General features: G+C 39.1%; 3 protein-coding genes across 3 annotated transcripts; 1 reads left to right on the top strand and 2 right to left on the bottom strand.

Annotated features, from left to right (window-relative positions):
• The first annotated feature begins 1,041 nt into the window (after positions 1–1,041).
• Positions 1,042–8,351, top strand: LOC121509808 (phospholipase A2-like). The gene is made up of 5 exons (XM_041787475.1): positions 1,042–1,100; positions 4,486–4,602; positions 4,729–4,870; positions 6,534–6,667; positions 8,011–8,351. The coding sequence occupies exons 2-5, from the start codon at positions 4,551–4,553 to the stop codon at positions 8,127–8,129; spliced, it is 447 nt and encodes a 148-aa protein (XP_041643409.1). The 5' UTR covers positions 1,042–1,100; positions 4,486–4,550; the 3' UTR covers positions 8,130–8,351.
• Positions 1,270–2,513, bottom strand: LOC121509807 (phospholipase A2, minor isoenzyme-like). Its single transcript, XM_041787474.1, has 4 exons — positions 2,376–2,513; positions 2,039–2,195; positions 1,830–1,957; positions 1,270–1,426 (listed from the first exon to the last, which is right to left on the bottom strand). The coding sequence occupies exons 1-4, from the start codon at positions 2,413–2,415 to the stop codon at positions 1,302–1,304; spliced, it is 450 nt and encodes a 149-aa protein (XP_041643408.1). The 5' UTR covers positions 2,416–2,513; the 3' UTR covers positions 1,270–1,301.
• Positions 8,352–8,428: 77 nt separating the features above from the next.
• On the bottom strand, positions 8,429–13,476 carry asgrl1 (asialoglycoprotein receptor-like 1). Its single transcript, XM_041787473.1, has 8 exons — positions 13,411–13,476; positions 12,253–12,373; positions 9,628–9,711; positions 9,437–9,523; positions 9,297–9,350; positions 9,071–9,210; positions 8,847–8,959; positions 8,429–8,756 (listed from the first exon to the last, which is right to left on the bottom strand). Exons 2-8 carry the CDS (start codon positions 12,332–12,334, stop codon positions 8,603–8,605), a joined length of 714 nt encoding a protein of 237 aa, XP_041643407.1. The 5' UTR covers positions 12,335–12,373; positions 13,411–13,476; the 3' UTR covers positions 8,429–8,602.
• Positions 13,477–13,746: the final 270 nt, after the last annotated feature.

Below are 13,746 nucleotides of genomic sequence, written 5' to 3'. Positions count from 1 at the left end.
CCCCAGTGCTGTCTCTGAGCCCTGCAGGCAGTTCCTTTGACCTCATGGCTTGGTTTTGGCTTTATCATTATCAGCAGTGAGGCCTTCTGTAGAGTAGTGTGTGCCTTTTCAAAATCAGGCCCAACTTAATTTACCACAGATGGACTCCTATCAAGGTGTAGAAACATCTCAGCAACAATAGAGAGAAATGGAACCTGTGGGAGGAACCTGAGCTAAATTTGAAGTGTTTATGCAAAGGGTCTTAATACTTACATCAATGTGAGATTTCAGTAGATAGATTTGCCAAAAATTCTGTTTTATTTTGTCATGATGGGGTACTGAGTTCAGGTTAAAGAGAATAAAGATGAATTTTAACAACTGTAGCATCAGGCTGCAACATTAGAAAATAGAAAAAAATGAAAGCAGTCTGAATACTTTCTGGGTGCACTGTAAAGAAGCCCGAAGCAGACATCCATGCATTTTATTTAACTCCATTCTCCATGGTAACGAGTCAATTTAGGTGGTTTCGCAAAATTTTGACTCACATATCAACCTTTTTATGGATGACAAAGCTGTTTTTTTTCCAAGATAGCATGATAATTCCTCAATAAATCCCACAAATTTCCCACTTTCTAGGTGAAATGGGATAAAATAGAATGTATGCACTCTTGTCCTCCCAGGGCTTCTGTACATTTAAACATGTTTGTTTGGTCTTGTCAGGTCCATTTGAGCTCCAAACTGAAATAAGTGGTTGAAAAATTCTTTAGGAATTTGCGTCTCATTTCTAATTTAGAAGGTAGTCAATTCTGAGGCGAGACCAGTTGAGAACTTCTGCTCTAGTTAAAGTGTCTAGCCCCTTTGGTAGATGTTTGCACTACAGGCCTCTTAATGCTTTTTTATATCCTTAAATAGGATTTTTATCTTGACCTATTGAGTGGCTATAGCTCTTAAGTGTGATGTTATTTTTGCGTAGAAATCACACACCCACTTGCAGTCTGTTTTTACTTACTAACCTGCAGTTATAAAGAGAGAGTGAGTGGAAAACTTTCAACATCTAGGTGAGACGAGCACAGCTGCAACCTCTGTTACCTGAGCTCTGAGCAAACAAACACGGGAACATGGTGAGCGCATGTAACTCAAACTTTCCATGAGTCTCACATGCTTGTTTTATTTCTACTAATGCCTTTTATTTAAGAAAAGCCAAAATCAAACTACTTTAAAATCCAATTTTGTTTAAAAATTGTGAAGAAATTAAAGTTTAAAGAAATATGTTGAAAATCCAATTTCTGCTGCCGTTTTTTTTTGTTTGTTTATTGTGTAACTCAGTTGACACAGTGGACTTTGGGATCCACGTTCTTGTGTTCAGGGTTGTACGTGGTCCGAGCGAAGCAGTGAGCGGCCACACGATCGCACTCGCACACGGCAGCCTGGCACTTGTTGTTGGTTCCTGCAGAGACAGTGGAGATGAATGAGCTGTCTATTAATAACATGAAGAGCATCCTGCAACTTTCTATCATCATATGCTGAAAACAAGCATGTCAGGGCTGTGTTGCACATTGAGAGCACTTTGTTGTAGTGCAGGATCTTCAAAGTTGGATTTAAAATCACTCCCATGACTGTGTAAGGCCAATATTTAGCTGTTTAAATACAGTTTATGCCAATGCACAGGGCCACAGAAACAGCCTTGTTTGATGCACTGGTGCAGCACTTGTTTATGTTTTTAAAGAAGCTATTTTAGATTTAATATTTAGGTTTTCGAAGCAAGAAAGTAATTCTATTTCTCACCACAAAAGTGCACAAAAACTCTTACTTTCTGATTTCTAAGTGGAAAAGAGATACTTTATTCTTACCTGAGCAGGTCACCTCCTGGTTTGAACAAGTGAAGTCATAAGAGAGGATATAGGGAAGGTCAGAGACAGCCGTGCATCCAGGAGTCTTTCTGCTTTTCTCATAGCACTTATCGTGAACTCTACAGCACCTACAGGACAAAGAAGTGCGTGTTTTACAAAATCCTTCATTGAAAAATTGTAGCAGGAAAATGAAAACGTGCGCTTCCTACTCGTCCACTTCGTCCAGAGGGGTTCCCGATCCTCCGAAGCCACACCAACAGCCGTAGTTATTGTATTCAAAAGCGCTAGTGCCCGGCTGAGCACACTCGATCATTGTCCCAAACTGCCACAAAGCCCTGGGCAGCAGCGAACCACTGGCCACACAGGCTGAAAAGCCAGATGAATACAAAAAATAATGTTCAAATCAAGAAAACGTAGCATTGGCTGACTGATCAGTTGAAAATACATTAAAATGATAAGAATAGTCTGTAAAATGGTGAGTACTCAGAGCAGTCTTATAATCTGTAAATGCAGGAGTAGGCCTAATTTAATGGTTTACAGTCTTACCAGTGAGAAGCAGCAGTGTCAGACGAGCTGTGAGATTCATGGCTCCAGTCTGAAAAGCAGAAACTGAATTGTTGCACTTCTTATAGGCAGTGATAAAACAGCAGAGATAAGACGGAAACTAGAGGGTGGAAGCCTAAATGAAGGGTTACTGCTGGAGGGTTTTGTTGACTTCATCGTGTGCGAAAGACTTTCATTAGCAAGTGTGAGAACTTAATAAAAAACTTCTAGTCTTGAAAAAGATAAAATGTGGCAGCAAGAGGGGACAAGGAATTTGGCAATTCACCTCAATAGCTTAAGTGAGAAACTAAAGAGTGAGCAGTGGTAAATTATCCAATTCTTTAGATACTCTTCTGTGCCAAAGTGTGGTGTGAGCTTAGCTTTTCAAGCCTGACTACTTTAAGACTAAAACAAAATGGAGGAAGTGCAAAATGCACTATATGGAGAAAATAATTTGTTTGTCTGACCACTATACCAGCATGGACTTTAATGAAATTGTATTCAAATATCTGTACTTTAATATGGAGTTCACCCAACTTTTGCAGCTATAACAGCCTCCACTCTTCTTGGAAGGCTTTCCACGAGATTTTGGAGAGTTTCTGTGGGAATTTGTGCCCATTCATTCTGCAGAGTAGTTATTAAGTCACGCACCGATGTTGGACTAGAAGGCCTGGCTCACAATCTCCGTTCCATTTCCTCCAAGAGGTGCTCAGTGAGGTTGAGGTCAGGGCTCTGTGTGGGCCAGTCAAGTTCTTCCACACCAAAGTCATCAAACCATGTCCTTGCTTTGTGCACTGGGGCACAGTCATGTTGGAATAGTAAAGGGCCTTCCCCAAACTGTTGCCACAAAGTTGGAAGCATACAATTGTCCAAAATGTCTTGGTATGCTGAAACATTATGACTAGCCTTCAATGGAGATAAGAGGCCTAGCCCAGACCCTGAAAAACAGCCCCATACTATTATCCCTCCTCCACTGAACTTCACAGTTGGCACAATGCAGTCAGGAAGTAATGTTCTTGTAGTATCCAACAAACCCAGACACGCCAGTCTGACCGCTAAACAGAGAATCGTGGTTCATCACTCCACAGAACACATTTCCACTGCTCCACAGTCCAATGTGGACTGATTACAGTGGGGAGGGGCCCTTGAGGAGCCTGCAATGAAAAGTGTGTCTTTATTTCGTTTTTCTTAGTAACTAGTGTCATTATTGAATCAAACGTGACTGAATGAATTGGTCCGCAGACTGAAATTTGTATCAGGGTAAAATGATTAACTGGGAGGGCTATGCTCCTCCCTTAAAAATGCCCAAATGGTGTAGTGAAAATAATGGAAGTAAATTCAGTTTAACCATAACAAAAATATTGCTCATGCAATGCATGGATATTGGCTAGCCTGTTAAGAGGGACCCTGTATAAGATTCTTTCGGGGGGCCCAAAATCCCTAGCTACGCCCCTGGGTGTGGTGGCTGTCATTTTGTTCTATTTAATAACAAATAATATTTTAAACCCATTACTTTCTAACACTAAGTGAGTGAGTAAAATAGAAGTAGAGTTTAAGGTTAATGAAGACTGTTGAAGTTTTTTGGTTTAGGTTAAAATCAAAACCTGTCATTCTTCAGTGGATGAAGCTTTATTCTGTTTTCTCTCTGTTCAAACTCAGTAAAACTGAGGGTATATAGGAAATATACTGTCTTTTCTGTTGATTTTTGTTTTCAGATATTCTTAAATGTCCCAGTTGAATACTTCCTGACCTGTTTGCTTGTTCTCTCTGTTCTCACTTGTGTCAGCTAATTGCCTTTTTTAGATTCAGGTTAAATCAGATACAGCACACAGCTGTGTCAATAGCCCACACTTGCTTAAATTCCCACAACTTCCTGCTACATGTCACTCAGTCTGGATGCTTTAAATTAGCAAAAAGAAAAAAAAAACACAGAACCTGATGCCAATATTCACCCAAGTATTCATATTAAAAAGCACAAGTTTGTGTTGGTATGCTTGTGCACAGAGAATAGTTTAATTATAGTTTTTCTCACATATATGTAGAACATGCTTGCACATACATGTTATATAAGTTCAAAGGGGAGATAACATGACTTCTGGCAATTGGTCAAAAGGTGTCACCTGTTGAGATCAGTGTTCAATAAAGACTTACAGCTTTACGTCAGACACCAGCGCCGGCATGATGCGTCTGACACTCTCCCTCTTCATCCTCTGCATCAGCCTCCCAGCATGTGAGTACCCCCCGCTCCCACTCTCAGCCCTTTAGACTAAGAATCTAACATTTCAGGGGGAACTATGAAAGATGTTCACGTCTGGTCTGAGCTGTTTCTCCTGAGATCTTCTGTTGTGTCTCACAGTGCTGGGTTACCGAGCTCTGTGGCAGTTCAGGTCCATGATCCTCTGCACCGTACCTGACAGCTGGCCTATTCTGGACTACGCTGACTACGGCTGCTACTGTGGGCTGGGAGGCTCGGGCACACCTGTGGATGAGCTTGACAGGTAACACTGATAAATGACTGCCCTTTTTGTGGTCATAACCTCATCAAAAACCAACAAATCCTCAGTGAGAAATCGTGACTCAGAAAAAAAACTGTCCACCACTCAATGAAGTGGTGGGAAACCAGAATGATACTGGAGTTTGGGCCTTAAATGGAACAAAACATATGACTGTATCCTTTAGCTAGCTGTCTTACTGGAAAATAAATCTTCTCCCAAGACTAAATAAGATTGTTCTCCAGGATTTTCCTTTATTTTTCCTACATTCATTTTACCCTCTACCTTTACAAGCCTTCCAGGGCTGGCTGCTTAGAAGCATCCTCACATCATGATGTTGCCACCACCCTGCTTCATAGTGAAGATGGCATGTTTGTGGTGATGTGCAGTTTTTTTAGAGTCTTGTCTGATGGCTAAAAAGCCCACATTTGGTCCCAAAGAATTGTCTTCTACTTGACCATGGAGTCTCCTACATGCTTTTGTGTGAACTATAGTCCAGATTTAATCAGAGTTTTCTTCAACAGTGTCTTTCTCTCTGCCAAAGCTTTGACTGGTGAAGAACCAGGGTAAAAACTGTTGCAGAGTCTCTCCCATCTCAGCTGCTGAAGCTTGTAACTCCGTCAGAGTAGTCATAGGTGTCTTGGTGGCCTCTCTCACTAGTCTCCATCTTGCAAGGTCACACAGTTTGTGAGGACGGTCTGATCTAGGCAGATTTACATATGTGCCATATTCTTTACATTTCTTGATGATGGATTTAACTGAACTCTGGGGGATGTACTTTTATACTTTAAATAGACTTTTCTCTGAGTTGCTTTAAGTGTTCTTTTGTCTTCGTGGTGTAATGGTAGCCAGGAATACTAATTAACCAGTGTCTAAACCGCAGTCACTTGAGACACATTCAGGTGATCCCCATTTCACCATTTGTGAGACTATTTGCACCAGTTGTCTGGACCTCTGTTAAATTAGGTCAGTCACTTTAAGGTGGGTGAATACTTATGCAGTCACTTATTTCACATTACATATTTTATTTAATTGGCATTACTTTGTAGAAATCTCTTTTACTTTGAAATGAAAGAATTTAAAAATATTTTTTCTTGTCAATAAGCCAAAGCATATCAGCCAAGATTGATTTATAAAATCATTGAAAGGGTAAAACATCCATGTGGATAAATACTTTTTCAAGTCAGTGTGTATAACATGCACAGCTGTGCGTGTTATGTTTTGGCACCAAGCTTTCATCAAGAAGTCATACAACTGACTGCTTTGACTTCCTGAATGTTTGATTCTGAAATGTGTCAAAAGGCATTTTAATCTTTTAAGACGGTGCCTTGGAGTTCTTTTCTTGTTGATTCATCGTAGAGATTTTTATTTTTCTTGGTGTATCTGGCTTTGCTGGTAGAGCTGGTTCTCACATACATAGGCTACGGCCCTCAAAGCACTGGTTGCAGGTTTGAATCTCAATCCTGATGCTGTTTGGTGTATTATCTTCCATCTTCCTTTACTCTTCCTCCCGATATATCTTGTCTCTCTACAGTCGTCTTTTCTAATGAAGACAAAAAGCTCCAGACATAATCTTTGAAGAAGAGTCACCACAATTAGGCCTCTCTTCATTTTGATATGTTAGGTGCAGGAATAAGCTGTTAATGAGTTGTGTCTCTATGTCTTGTAGATGCTGTTACGTCCACGACAAGTGTTACAAAAAGGCCAATCAGCTCGATGAGTGCTTTCCCATCTTTGACAACCCCTATACTGAATTATACAACTATAGGTGTGATGAGGCCAGCAAGACCGTCACCTGTCTGAGTGAGTAACCAGCAACATCTTCATCACCAAATTTCACCAACACTAGAACATGAAGTCGATGTTTTTTTCTGACATTTTTGAAAGCTCATGATTTTGTCACAATACAATAACTTTAAACTTTTTGACAATTCTTGAAAAAATCAAATGATACTGATTCCTGGTTTGAGGCCATTTTAACAATAATAGAAGTCCTGGGGCACCTGTATAAGGTAATTTCTTGATTTAATTAACAAAAATGGCAGTAAAACTCCCTCATCCTGTCTATATTGTACAAATGAGTTGGCAGTTTTTCAGTACTCTATTGTCACCAATATATCTCTACAGTGTTTTTCAATCTTTTTCCCCAAAGGCACACATAAGATCTAGCCAAAATCTCAAGGCACACCATCTCCATATTCATGCAAAATCTCTGTAACATTTCTTTATTTGTTTGTTCTTTTTTTTTTTACTTGTTGTAATAATGCATGGTTGTTTATATTCACAACACACACCTAGACGTTCCTGGCCTGCACCATTTGGGAACAACTGAAATACACAAAAGCACTAAAAAATGTATGTTTTTGCAGCATACGGTTCAGCTATATCTGCCGTATTCACAGTTAATTCACTGATTAAAGCAATCTGCTGTAGCAAATCCAAAACTTTTTGCACCTGTTACTAGGTATTTTTAATTTTTATTGGTTAGAAAATGCTGGAAATACCACATAAAAAGTCTTAGCTTGCAAAAAGGCTTTCTGAGAGGCTGTCCCATTTTTTTTGATACTTTGTGATAATTCAACTTTTAGCCCGATATTTATCATAATAACGGTTATCTGAATCAATGATAGGATCAAAAATACCAATGCAAACACATATAAGTGCCTTAAGTGGCTGTATAGTCAAAGCAATCATGCATGGTTGCACAGATTCTTAAGACACACCAGTGTGCCTTGCCACACCATTTGAGAACCACTGGTGAAGACAGTCAGCACATTTTTGCATGCAAAATTGCATGGATTCATTCCTCCAGTGCACCTGCCTTATGAAACGTGTTGAGGATTTTTTTGAGGTGTGGTACTTTACAATATTATTTAGCAGATGCTTTTATCCAAAGCAAAGCAATGGTCATCTGACAGGTGTTGCACAAGGGCCCCAACTGGACACTGATCACACACTGACTGGGATTTAAACCATCAGTCTCTTATACCAGAGTCGGCAATGTAACCCACTGAGCTAGCCAGCTGCTTTTTTATAGTTCAGCCATACATTTTTGCGACTTAGCCCATTACAAATTTGTAATTTTTTTGTTTATTTCTCTCCCCTCCCTTCTTCTGTTGCTCCTCTCTTTTCTCTTTCCTGGTTAGATCACAACGATCCCTGTGAGAGCTTCATCTGTGAGTGTGACCGCCAGGCAGCCATGTGTTTCGCCGCGGCAGGTTATGATGAAGCCAACGCTCATCTGCCCAGTAGCCGCTGCAAATAAACCTCAGCATTTATGCTTTTCAGCTTCTGGGTCAAAGCTCGGTGAAGAAAGTCTGGCCAGATCAAGCTGTACATGCAAGGGAAAATCAGTCTCAAACCACATCACACAGGTGTTAGTGTGACTTCAAGAAATTCTAAGTAGTACGCTTTTAGTTGGAGTAAAATGTTTACATGCATTTTAAAAGTCCAGTTTTTGTTTAAACTGTACGATCTGATCAAGGCCCTTGGTCGTAAGTTTACCCCCCCCCCCCCCCGGGCTCAGGGACCATTTCATAGAAAAACAACAAAACAAAGGAGACATGTTTGTCATGTTTGTCTTTTATTTTCCTCGCTTTCATAAATGCATTTTTTACTAAAAATCCTACATTGGTATCAAAAACAGCATTACCATCAGTGTAATTCTGACCTATTATCAACACATCTGGCTTTTTCATGTCAGTGAGACTTAAGCATCTCTGTCAGAGCCTCCGTCTCTCATGCCTTGCTCTCACAGATGTATCTATACTTCAGGCCGCAGTCCGCATCGTTCCACAGTTTGCGTTTACGTATCGCAGAAGAGTGAAGCTGGCCACAGTCTTCTCCATTCTCTCTGAAGTCCCAGTCATCAGGCTGGCCTTCATCCCAGTATCTAAACAAACACACCCATGGAGGAGGGGGTTTATCTCTTAGTGTCGACACTTTAGGGGTGTTTTATTTTGTAGTTTTTCATTTGTCTTACGTTGTGGTTGTACTGAAGTCAGTGCCATCCAGCCAGGTCCAGTGGCCCTCTTCTCTCTCCACCAGTCCAATCCAGAAGTCATGATTGATTTCAACTATTTGTGAAATGTAATCCTTGGAGAAAAAACATTTAAAGCCTTATCAGTTTCCTGTTTTAACAACAAATCATTTGAGCCTGAAGGAAACCAAACCTAAGAATAAAACTAAGGTAAATTAAGGGGTTACCAGTTCCTCTACATTATTCGGTACAAACAGGTGACTTCCATGTGCTTTGCACTGCTCATCTGCTCTGTGCCAGGTAACAAATGTGGTGGACAGCAGGTAACAGCCACTCTTAAAAGACGACCATCCCTCCCTACATGTTCCTGTTTGGATGATGGTTAAGGAAAGTTATACATAAAAGGGGGAAGTACAACTCTGATTTCTGATATTTAAAGTTTCCTGTGTTTACCTCTCACTGGGACAAGTGGCTCCAGGGGGACATCCTGCACCACTGCTGCATGACCTTCATTTTTGAAAAGCACAAATAAAGAAAAGTTGAATAAATCAAATCAAATGTGCTTCATCGTTTCCTGAAAACCACTTTCTGACCTGAATGAGACGATGAGGTTCCTCCTGTTTTGCTGATTCTCTCGAGTTGATTTTTTACTTCGGTGATTTCCTTGTTTAACTGGGAGACTGTCAGATACAAAAATATTAAATATGACAGAAAAGGAGTGTTAATTTAGAAACATTACCACTGTATTTATGAATAAACTTCCCCGGAGTGTTTAAAGTCATACATTTTATTCCTGTGACCATCAGAAGAATCAACAGCAGCAGCACCAGGATTCCATACAGGAAATATGACACTACATTCTTCAAACCTGCAAATGTAACAACACATACAGACATTTTTTGCATCATTTAACTCTTAGATGCACAAGTAGGTTGAAAATGACCAGATGAGGTTCTTTTTGGCTGTGTTTGTAATTTAAAAATTATTTTCCAATGCTAAAGCGTGACAGATATTAAGATAATTTAATAAATAAACCATACATGAAATCTTCTCATGGCAAGCAAAGTATAATACACGAAAACCAAGCGATCGGTACCTGTGATAAAGTTTTACACTTTTATTAAAAAGAAACAAAGAGCAGCAGCAAACAAAACGGACGCGTTTCAGCCCGAGGCTTTCATCAGCGTTTCTACAACACCTGTGGGTGTGTCATAAACAATCAACACCAGGTGACAAATCAATACTAGAATAGGCTAATAAGCAACCCATATGATACAATAAGGAGAAAACAATGAAATTCAATTTCATGAGGATGTGTACACATCAGCTGAAAAGAATAAATTAATTCATCCCTGATCACAAAAATAGTAATAACATCCCCCAGGCAGATAAATCACATTATTATATTTATATTATATTCCCTAGACATTTAAGTCTCTGCCAACCCAGGAAATGAAGTTCAACAAACAATAAATGCATAAATGAAAAACCACACAATCATTATACAAATGGCTCTTCCAATGTTACACAACCCATAGTTCCATAAATACATGTGGATTGAAACAAAACATCGCACTTAATACATGGTCCAAAAAACAAAAATTACAAAAAACATGAGAGGACCAACTGCTCATTTAAACCTCTGGGATACTCAGTTTGTAGGTGGTGAATCCAGAAGGCTTCCCTCTAGAGGAGCTTTTCGTCCCTATCACCTCCTCTCCGGAGTGGCCCCACCGACTCTGTCCCCATAAGCCTTAACATGCACACTCCACGTCCAGCAGAGCTAAAATTTCTGGCCACCGGTGACCTTTCATCATGATTCCTGATGTTGCTTTTGTGTTCGGATATGTGAATCCTGAGTTCCCTTTTTGTTTTACTGACATAATAAAAAACACATGGACATTTAAGAAGATAAACTACATGAGTTTGTCCTCTCATGTTTTTTTTGTAATTTTTGTTTTCTTTTTTTGTTTTGTTTTGTTTTCATTTTCTTTTTTATAAAAGTGTAAAACTTTATCACGGGTGCCGATCGCTTGGTTTTCGTGTATTAGTGTTTTTGAGTCGGCACCGATACTCTTCACTCTGTTGAGCTGAGCTCGCCTTCCCCTATGTAAGCAAAGTATAATACCAAATACAAGTACCATGTATGTTGTAAACCAAAACTGCTAAATAAACACAATGATTGTTATACTGGTCATTTTTTACCCACTTATGTAAGAGTGAAGTATCAATCATTTGCATCCAAGATAAAACTATATAGTACTGAATCAAAATCAAATCATAGATTTGCATTAATTGTCGACATGATATTGTTTTTGGCAGATATAAGCTTAAAAAGTTTAACTGCGGTACCTGCAGATGTAAAAATTTCTGCTGATATTGATAACTGACCTACAGTGCATTTGAAAGCACTGCAAGGCACAGATCTGGGGAAGGCCCCCAAAAAATGCTGCACTAAAAACTCCCAAGAGCACAGTGGTAATTCTCAAATGGAAGAAGTGTGGCCCAACCAGTACTCTTCCAAGAGCTGGTCATCCAAGCTGAGCAACTGGGGGAGAAGGGCCTTGAACAACAACTTGTTGATCACTCTGACTGAGGTCCAGAGATCCTGTGTGGAGATGGGAGCAAAACATATCGAAGCCTGATCTCTGAAGCTCAGTCAGCGTGGCCATCAGGTTCTTCATCACCTCTCATACTAAGACCCTTTTCCCCCGATCACTCAGTTTGGCTGGGAGACCAGCTTTTGGAAGAGTCCTGGTTGTGCCAAACTTCTTCCAGTGGAGAATTATCAGGGCCACGTACTCTTGGAAACCTTCAGTGCAACAGAATTTTCGTAGCCTTCCCCAGTCCTGTGTCTGAGCTCTGCAGGCAGTTCCTCTGACCTCATGGCTCGGTTTTTGCTCTGATATGCATTATCAGCTGTGCTAAATCCCAAATGTTGTTGCAAAGGGTCTGAATACTTCTGTCAATGTGGCTTTTCCTTTTTTTTTTTGGTTTGTTTTTGCAAAAATTTCTCCAATTCTGTTTTCACTTTATCATTATGGGGTACTGAGTATAGATCAATGAGAATAAAAATATTTTACTGTAGCATCAAGTTTCAACATAAAATAAAAAACTCAAGGGAGTCTTAAAAATGTCTGAATGCACCATGTAACATCTGTAAATATCAGCCTATATTGGCTGTAAATATCAGTTGTTTGGACGAAAAGGTGGAGTTTAAGGCAGGCGTTACAGCAACCTTTGTCAGCTGAAGTATGTTTCTTTGTTTATCCTTAAATTCAAAATGCGCTGAAAGGGCTGAAATTTTTGTCAGAACTAAATTCATACATCAGTATCAGCTGAAATGATTTTGTAAATATAAGCACATCAGCATCTGCAAAAATTCAATATTGTGAATCTCTAAATTCACCTCTTGGTGTTGGCACTGTGGACTCTCTCTCGTAGACAGGGCTGCTATCAGATGACCTGAACTGTCGATACTCAGTGTCCATGGCAGAAGGAGATCAGGTTCTTTGGCACAAGATGTATGTCTGCACACACAGTAAAGTAGAATGGGACATGTAAGATGCACTGTATGAAATAGGATAAAACATTAGAGGAGACGGACATAAAACAAAGCACAGTCACAAAGAGACATAAAACTTAACTGCAGTAAAAAGACTGTCAAAATAAATGTGCCTCTTAAAAATCAGTACACTCTACATGGTTCAAATACAAAGGGAGTGCACTCAATAGCTGTGATGCTATGTTTTTAAGTGTTTGGCCTGATGACCTTAGTTTCCATGCTGAAGAATAGGAAGAGACTGAACATGTAAGAAGGAGCATGTTCTTTTAGTTTTCAATTAACAAAACACAGGACAAGGCAGAAGTAACCTTACCAAGATACAAAAGGAGAAATAAAGACATACATGGTATGCAATAACATGTAGGGATCAAATTTCATACAATCTTATTTACTTTTATTACATGCCAAAGGGAAAACATGTGAGGATTAAGTGCAGGTATCCCATCTGTAATAAGCCAACTAGCTCACCTTGAAAATGATCTTTTAAGAGTTTTAAAAGAGGTTGTTGTTACCCTTAAGCTTTGCAGTGAAGTGTCACTTCAATATTTTAGAGCAAGATATTTTTAGGCTTTTTTATGAACATTTATTTGTGATTTTATTGCTCTCCTTTCAACTCTAGAGAAAGAGCTGCTTATAGTTTACAATCAAGTCTTTATGGGATCTTTATGTGCAATAGCATATCAGAGAAAAACAATTACCTGTGTGTGTTCAGGCCAAATATGTTAACCATTAATGGCCCAATACATACAAATGAACTTTGACCACAAACACTGTATATTATAAATATATTCACAAAGATATGAGGCTGAATTAATGAAATGCTTTAGTAAACATAGTTTATTTTACTTCAGTTTTAACCTCCTGTAAGTTAAAAACAGTATATGATTGCTTATCTCATGTTTACATGCATGAAACTGTCTTTAAAGCACAAACAAACACCTCTGTAATGATGAATGATGAGATTATTAGGACAGAAATGAGAAGATAACAAATATCACCTACCTTCATCCGCCTGATTATGCCTGAATTTGTGTCACTGGACTCTGACCATGTTATCACAGAAAGTCCTCCCCTTTAAAGAGGAAGTTGTTTTTAGGAACTTGTTTTTAAATTTGGATTTGATTCAGCTTTAATTTTCCATTATCGAACATTTTTATCATTTAAAATGGAAGTGTGGCATAAAGGCAGTGAAAAGAGGAGAATCTAGGGAAGTTTTAACAATATTAGCACTTAAATAGTGGAGTTAATTTGTTTTTTCTTTATTATTGTCAGATTTTCAATACCACTTCGTTCTTCTGTGAGCGTAAGTAGGCTGCCTGAAATACTTAGCAGAGTTTT

This window comes from Cheilinus undulatus, linkage group 5, assembly GCF_018320785.1.
Source record: "Cheilinus undulatus linkage group 5, ASM1832078v1, whole genome shotgun sequence".
NCBI classification, from domain to species: domain Eukaryota; kingdom Metazoa; phylum Chordata; class Actinopteri; order Labriformes; family Labridae; genus Cheilinus; species Cheilinus undulatus.
The sequence above is the reverse complement of the archived record's forward strand: the minus strand, read 5'-3'. Positions and strand labels throughout refer to the sequence as shown.

Coding starts and splice junctions, on each gene's coding strand:
- LOC121509807 (XM_041787474.1), bottom strand. CDS start 2,415: ATGAATCTCACAGCTCGTCTGACACTGCTGCTTCTCACTG. Junction 2,196..2,375: donor GACACTGCTGCTTCTCACTG/GTAAGACTGTAA, acceptor CTGGCTTTTCAG/CCTGTGTGGCCAGTGGTTCG. Junction 1,427..1,829: donor CCAGGAGGTGACCTGCTCAG/GTAAGAATAAAG, acceptor CTGTCTCTGCAG/GAACCAACAACAAGTGCCAG.
- LOC121509808 (XM_041787475.1), top strand. CDS start 4,551: ATGATGCGTCTGACACTCTCCCTCTTCATCCTCTGCATCAGCCTCCCA. Junction 4,871..6,533: donor CCTGTGGATGAGCTTGACAG/GTAACACTGATA, acceptor TATGTCTTGTAG/ATGCTGTTACGTCCACGACA. Junction 6,668..8,010: donor CAAGACCGTCACCTGTCTGA/GTGAGTAACCAG, acceptor TTTCCTGGTTAG/ATCACAACGATCCCTGTGAG.
- asgrl1 (XM_041787473.1), bottom strand. CDS start 12,334: ATGGACACTGAGTATCGACAGTTCAGGTCATCTGATAGCAGCCCTGTC. Junction 9,712..12,252: donor CACAGTGCCAACACCAAGAG/GTGAATTTAGAG, acceptor TTACATTTGCAG/GTTTGAAGAATGTAGTGTCA. Junction 8,757..8,846: donor GACTTCAGTACAACCACAAC/GTAAGACAAATG, acceptor GTGTTTGTTTAG/ATACTGGGATGAAGGCCAGC.